The 7,350-nt window shown below is 63.1% G+C and overlaps 1 protein-coding gene across 3 annotated transcripts in view; it reads right to left on the bottom strand.

Moving 5' to 3' along the window:
- Nucleotides 1-7,350, bottom strand: part of LOC111154049 (myelin transcription factor 1 like) — a 128,428-nt gene that overhangs the window by 2,513 nt on the left and 118,565 nt on the right. For 2 of the 3 annotated variants that reach the window (XM_022513403.1, XM_022513404.1), the window contains exon 18: nucleotides 2,471-2,574. In XM_022513403.1, the coding sequence (XP_022369111.1) occupies nucleotides 2,471-2,574 (104 nt within the window). Of the gene's footprint in view, nucleotides 1-2,464; nucleotides 2,575-7,350 lie in introns of all 3 variants that reach the window. The other variant, XM_022513405.1, reaches the window with a different exon arrangement.

Genomic DNA, 7,350 nt, shown 5'->3' with positions numbered 1-7,350 from the left:
CCCTGTCTCCCTGCCCCAGGACCTGTCTCCCTGCCCCTGGCCCCTATCTTCCTGTTCCTAGGTCCCATCTCCATGCCCCCAGCCCCTGTCTCCCTGCCCCAGGCCCTGTTTCCCTGCCCCCAGCCCCTGTCTCCCTGCCCCAGGCCCTGTCTCCCTGCCCCCGGCCCCTGTCTCCCTGCCCCTGGCCCCTGTCTCCCTGTCCCCAGCTGCGAGAGCATGGGGCTCACCCCGCTCCTGTTCGGGGAGGGGCTGTGGAAGCGGACGAGGGAGATGCTGTCCTCTCTAATCTCTCGTAGAGCCGTCACGGGTTTGGCTGTTGTGGCAATGCCCCGTTAGAAAGGCCCGAGCTGGCCCTGGTAGAAGGTGTCTGTGAAGGAAGGTCCTGCACTGTGGGCTCTGACCCCGGCCTGGAGTGAGGGCCGCAGAGGCTGCCGAAAGCCCTGCTTCAAGACCTCAACCTTCCAGCACTTTCTGAGACAAGTGGGAGGCCAGAGGTTAGAAGGCAGAGGTGCTCCGGGGCTGACCGGTAAGTGGGCTATGGAGGCCACAGCCGCGTTGTCCCTGGGCACCTTGTACCAGCCGAGGGCTGCAGGAACGGGCGGGAGCACTCCGCGGCAGAGCTGACACCGCATCCCAGGGGCTCACCCTGCCTGTCCGTTCTGACCTGCCGCACCCTTCTGGCCCTGGGAACCACACAGCTCAGCATCCTCCCATCCCTTGAAGACGCTGGCCTGTCAGAGAAGGGCAGGCCCCAGAGGGACCTCAGCCAGGACAGCGAGAACACACAGCAACGCTTAAAATTCACTTTTGACATTGAGGTGAGCCGACGTCTGGAGAAGCACGTGTTCACGTCGATGTCAAAAAGCCACGGGCCTTTCGTGGCGACCTACACGGGGACAAAGCGCCTGGGGGTGGTGGTGACAGGAGCAAGCGTGTCTGGGGGGGCCCTGGGGAGCTCGGGTCTGGCCCCTGTCCCTGCGCGGGCTCTGCGACAGCCCCAGTCCCAGGGTGGGAGAGCCCCGCGGAGCAGACTCGTTTCCCGGGGGTCACGAGTGCGCTTGTCAGAAGTGGGCGCCCAGCAGGCTGTGGCCCGGCACCTGCACAGAGGAGGGGCTCTGAGCTCAGGGTGCTGAGGACTGAGGTGCTGAGGTCTGAGGGTTGCCGCCCTCGTGAGCAGGATAAAGGTCAGGACCGGTGTTTCCCAGGATCTGGTGAAACGAGTCGCTGCTGATGGGGGCTCCTGGGGGTTTGTGTGGCCCTGGAGTCCTCTCGGGGCCAGCACCTCCTGAGGGCCCCCGGCCACGGGCTGATCACAGCCGTGCATGTGGATAGATGCTACGGAAACTTCCCACCTGTTCCAGGTGGGCCTTTGGGCAGGTGAGCGTGCCGACCCCGTGACCAGCGCGGGACGGGGCTGCTGTGGGCGAGGAGTTGGGTGTGAGAGAGTGACCCCCAGAACAGTCGGGCCCAGTAGAGAGCGCCCGCCGTCTGGGCTTCCTTCCCACTCACGGGCACCACGGGCCCCCTTTCAGGCGTTCTGGTGGGGACACAGCCTGAGATGCGCCTCCCTGAGCTGGGGCGTCCCGCAGACGGAACCAGCCTGTGGCAGAGCTATGACCACGACCTGGCGTCTGAGGCTGGGCCAGACCCGGACCCCTGCCAGCCACACTGTCGGCGGCCAGGAGGGGCCTGCAGGGAGGGGGCGCACAGACCCCCGCTTTCTTCCAGGATAGAAGTGCCTCGCCTTACCTGTGGCCTGTGATGGCGGTGCCGTGAGGGCCTAATCTCAGATCCCATGTGGCACCAGGATCCTGGGCCGCTCCGGGAAACGTGCCAGAGAGCCTGGGACACTGCGTGGGACTCAGGGACGGGAGACTGAGTGGCAGCATCTTGGCCATCCACCTTGGCTTAGCCGAAGGAGTCACCACGTGTATAATACGAGGGAGAGGATGCTTATCTGGCTGGCCATGGTGAGCACACAGTAGGACTACGCACCGCAGCCCCACACTCAGGCACCCAGTAGGTATTCCGTAAAGGCTGCCCCCCCCCCCACCGTGCCCCCCGCCCCCCCGGGTCCCTGGGCACCTGGGCCAGGCCCCTGCAGGAGCTCGCAATCTTCCACCCTGCCCTGGGGCCGGCCTGCCCTTTTCTGGGGAATGTCAGCTCTCTCTCTAAGGCCGTGTCCCGGGAGGAAGGCAGCTCACGTGCAGGGATGGGCGGCTTGTGTTCGCAGCACTGCTCACTGACGGCATTTCGCGAACGCGTGCACAGTGTGGACAGCGGCAGTGGCCACAGAGCACCTGGCATTCTGCAGCCCAGCCCCTGGCCTCCGCCAGCGAGCAGGATGCGGCTGTGAGGGGCAGGGGCACGGGGCAGGGAGCCAAAAGAGGGGGCGCGTGCCCTAGGCCGACGGCCGGCAGGCCCCAGGCCCGCACGTGCAGCCGCAGTCCGGGGCCTCAAACACTGTTACCTGAGTTCTCAGTTTGATCATGTCGGCCTCCATCTGGGAGTTGGACTCGCTCAGCTCCTTGATCTCCTCGTCCAACTGCTTGATCTCCTCGTCGTTCTCTAGGCCTGCACGGGGGACAGGGCTGCGTTACGGCTACAGAACCTCAGCACCGAGTCACTGCTCCTTGCTCTTTTGTATTTGGGAGTGAATTTGCTGGAAAAAATATATTCTTGGATTTCAAAAAAAAACAGTGACAGTTTGTGTGTCCGCCCATCCCTCCCGCTGCCCTCCTCGTGGTCCTGGCCCCGAACCGTGGAGGAGACCGGCCACGCGCCCGCAGACCCCACCGCTGCCGCAGGCCGGGGTGAGGTCTCCTGGGACGGCCCACCAGAGGCCCGGCCCCGAGCGGCTCCAGCCCAGCACCTGCCTCCTGGTTCTGTTCCCTGTCTGTCTGTCTGTCTCTCTGCTGCCACTGGGGGGCTGTGTCAGGTCCCCGACACTGTGTGTGCTCAGGGCCGCCTCCCGCCCGCACGGCAGGGAAGACTGTGGCGGCGGGTTTAGGCGTCTTCCAAAGGGGTCTCCCCACAGAGCACTTCTCACTGACGCACACTCCTCCTCGGTTTGAATGTGGCAACGTGCTCCTCTGACACCGTGGGGCGGTGGCAGCCTCTGAATGCCTGGGGGCCTCGCCGAGCGGCCAGGCTGCTTGCTGGCAGGGGGACATGCTGGGCCGGAAAGATCTGGACCCAGTGTCATTTTGGCCATCGGGTCTCACGCGGCAGAAGGTACTCAGGGAAGAAGAGCAGGACGTCCACGGAGGCTACCACCCTCGACAAGCCGGGACGCAGGTCACAGGGCACAGCGGGGATACTCATGTGAAACCATGGGACAGGAACAGAGTCTAGGCTTTGGGGTCCCCGGGCAGACGCCCTTCTTTGGCTCTGCAGACAGAAGGGGCGCAGCACTGGGAGGGAAGGCCCAAGACCCAGAACCTGCAGGGGCCAGGTGAGTGGGTCCTTCCTGCTGAATGTCCCCCAGAAGCCCCCCTGGGGACATATGGGCCCTGAGCCTGCCAAGTCCCCCTTATCCTCCCGCCTGGAGGGACTGGCCATGGGCCCCCAACTCCAAGCCTGGGTCTCGTGGCCCCATCACGGAGGCCCTGGGCGCGCGTCCCTGGCACGCAAGTCGCCATCAGTTGCCTCCTCGGAAGCGGTTCTCAGCTCCTAGGAAGTCCTCCAGCAATGGGGCAAGCCCTTCCTCGGGGACGCACTGTTTCGCTGTCCCCTTCTGGCCTGTGACCAGATGGCGGCTGCAGTTTCCCGCCGTTCGGAATCGGCCTGAGCGAGTTCCTGTGCGTGACACATGGCAGGCAGGACACCTGTGCCTGGGAGGCCGATGACATCACTGCCACAGCCAAGGCCCGAGGATGCTGATTCCGAAGCCTTTACCCCCAGTGGGGCTCGCCACTCAGTCCTCGAAGCAGCAAACAGCCCAGGCGCAGCCACCGTCTCCCGTGTGTCCTCCCGTGTGGCCCCGAGCCCGGGGCCGTGCTGGACCCCATTTCCCAGTGGGTTCTTCACGTCATCCCTCTTCGGGTTTTTGGACCTAACGACCCTAGACCGTCTGCCTCCGCCACGTGCGTGAGAGTCTCCGTGGACACCCGCATCGGCGCCCCGTGTGGTCTCGGCCTCTGGAAGCCCCGGCGCACGTCCTGTTTGTCCCGCGCCCCGAGGTCTGGCGGCCTGTCCAGAGCCACGCTCCCCTGACAGACGCAGCCTGTCACTCGCTCAGAAGCCCCCGGGGCGTTGCTAACCACGGCGCACAGGACGCGCTGCCCACGGGGAAGCGAGAGGCAAAGGGACCCATTTCCTACAGACGTTAGAGAAGAGCGCGGACTTGTATTCGCGGACGGCGGCTACGCGTGTCAAGAGCGGACGCGCTGCGGCTTGTGAGGGCGGCGGGGGGGATCCCGTGCAGGAGGCTGGGGTGGCTCCTCCAGGGACCGCCTGCTGTGGACCCTCCGTGTCGTCCCGTCGGGACATTTGATTTCGGAGGCTCCCTGATGCAAACGGTGATGACGGCTCCGTGCCTGCCGGTCCCAGCACCAGGGAGCGTGTGGGCGCCGGCAGTGGACGCGTGGAATCCCAGAGCAAACAACTCGTTTCGGGACGGCGGTTTGGAGATCGCCAGGTCACCCCAAAGCGGGAAAGCGGTGGGGGAAGTCGTGGGTCTGAGACTGCGACGGAGTCATCTCAGCCGGGCTGCTGGATGTGCTCCATCCACGGCGCGGGGGGACGCGAAGCGACCAGAACAGTCGGAACGTCGACACCTTTGTGCTGGGCCAGGACTCTGGCAGACGCAAGCCTCGAGCGGGTCCGCTGGAGCGCCGGGGGAGCACGTGGTCTCCCGCAGGGTGGCTGGCATAGCAGAGGGCCATGCTACCGATCCCGTCCAGCAGTGACTACCTGCTCTTTAACTTTATGCGAAACCAACTCGGAAGCAGGGTCAGAGGTCACACAACCTGGACAGAGGGCTCCGGAGGGCGGGGCCCATCTCTGTACCGCCCTGGGGAGGGTCGGAGACGCTGGGGGCGTGTAACCCGGCATCCGAAACGTGGTGGACGTGGGATATAAATCCGTGTCTTCCCACGTGACAGTTCCGTGATGAGAATTTTCTTAGTCCTTCCAACCCTCCATTGCAAAGTGCGCCTCGGACACAACGGGAGTAAGAGGTCACTTCCTCTCAGTGAGAAGACCCCTGACTCAGCGGGACTTGCCAGGTGGCGGCTAGAGAAGCCCGCCGCACACACGGGTCGTCTGAGAAGCCAGAGACCCGCGAGCTCCGTGGGCTGCGCGCTCAGTGGCCTGAAAAGCGGCACAGGCTGCTTTTGTCCTGCTGACTCTGTGCTGGGAGCTGACACGTCATTAAAAAGAAAAGAAAGAGGAAAAACACAGCATGTGGTCTAGCGCCGCGGGCCTCAGTTTTTGCTGAATTAAAGAATTAAAAACAGAGTTCCTTTTTATGTCTTATCCTTTAAATTTCTTATTCTAAATTTAAATAGTTTCATATATCTCCAAAATCGTACGCTGCACAGTCTTTTAAATATGTGTCCATCCGAACCTGGGCCAAGACATTCAGCCCACAGGACTCCTGAGAGACGTCCGCTGCGTAAGCCAAGTGCCATCACCGAGCCAGTCTGCAGGTCAGATCGGCTGCCTGAGAGAGGTTGTTTTAAACCCAATAAAATGACAGCAAGGACCACATGACACCCTCCCATCTCTGATTTCCCTTCTGGGAGCGCTGGACGGACGGACAGGCGAGCATCAGAGGTTTCGTCTCTGGGAAACAGGAGCAGACACGGCTCCCCCAGACACGCTCTGGCTCTGCGCGCCGGCGCTCCTGGGCTGTGCCCACAGAGCCCAGCCGTGCAGGCCGCTCCTGTCGGGTCCCAGGAGGCACTTGCGCCCAACTCTGTAGTCTCCCTCCCGAGAAGGTGGGGAGGGCAGCACATCATGAGGGGCAGGGAGAGAACTGGCAGGAGATGGACGGACTCTCCGTCCCCTGGGTTCAGGAATCGAGAGGAATCTGAGTGTCTGGAAATGAATTTCCTTTAAGCCATGAATGTACACCTGTGCCTCGGACACCCTGAGGGCCCCAGGGCTCAGCACAAGGCCCGCTCCTGGAGAGGGGAGCACACCAGACCTGGGAGTGCAGACTGGGGTGTGGGGGGAGAAAGTGGCTGCGCCCCGGGAACCAGCGCCTTGGCTGGCTCGTTGATGCCTGTGTCCCAGGGCAACACCCTCCTCTCGGGGCAGCTCAGAGAGAGTTAGACGTTTGTAACTGCCTGCGCAGGTGACAGAAGTCACAGTCCCTTCCCCCGGCGTCCTGTCTTCTATGATAATAGAGGAAAGCAAAAGGAGGGGTTATCTCATTTCCTTCTTGGTAAAAACCAATGAAGAACCAACAGAGAGCCGGGGGGCAGGGACAGCAGGGGCTTCGGAGGGGCGGCTGCTCTGGGAGACCGCTCAGTGGGAGAGAGAGATCACAGCGACCTTGTGTGGGAGCAGAGGAGACCAGACTCTTCTCAAAGCTTGAAGAGTCGGAACGAGGAGGAGGAGGGCGGGAAGGACGGACAAGGGATTTCAGAGCCTCAAGGACACTTAGAACAGCTCCTTTCCAAGCAGGCGCACACTTGAGAGAAGGAGCCAGAAGCCCAGCGCAGGGGCAGCTTGGCCGCGTAGGCTCCGCCGACCGAGTGGAGGCTTCCTTGAGGTCCTGTCGCTCAGTGCAGGTCAGGATGTGGAGCGAGGGACGCTTCCAGCACCTTCGTTATGGATGTGTAAAAGCCACAGGAAGGTCCTATACTCAAGATACCAACAAGAGTGAGCGAGAGGGAGACGCAGCTACGGCAGCACCAAAACCAGGTTCTGAAGGAGGAACAGAGCTGCTGAGGAAAGTGGGGTGCTCACGCCTCGTTCCCAGGAGCAGCGCGTGCTGCCCGTGAGTTGGCCACACGGGGCGCGAGCAATTCCGGACTGTCCACATTCCATGCCACAGCCCGGGCACTGAACCAAGTGGGCTCCGGGCTTAGTAAGAAGGACTCTGGTCCCGGCGTGAAGAAGGTCTGCGCAGACGGGAAGCGACAGGCTGCAGCCTGGCCCCGGGCTCTGGGACACGCGTGTCCTCGCCACACACACATGCACCCCGGAGCCTGCCACAGAGAGCCAGGCTCCAGCCCTGAGCCCCGCATCAGGCCTCCTGTGTCGGGATGCAGACCGGTGGGCCTGTGGTTCCCCATGGGACGGGGCATACTGGCGCCTCCCGGGAGGTGGTACACACCACTGTTCTCATCCACGAGGGCTCGCTGGTTCTGAGAGCTGCCGTGCCTGGCACTGCCCGAG

Source organism: Enhydra lutris, unplaced genomic scaffold (genome assembly GCF_002288905.1).
Source record: "Enhydra lutris kenyoni isolate GAN:26980312 unplaced genomic scaffold, ASM228890v2 scaffoldscaffold35, whole genome shotgun sequence".
NCBI lineage: Eukaryota > Metazoa > Chordata > Mammalia > Carnivora > Mustelidae > Enhydra > Enhydra lutris.
Note: the sequence above shows the minus strand (reverse complement) of the source record. Positions and strands in the feature narration are given on the sequence as shown.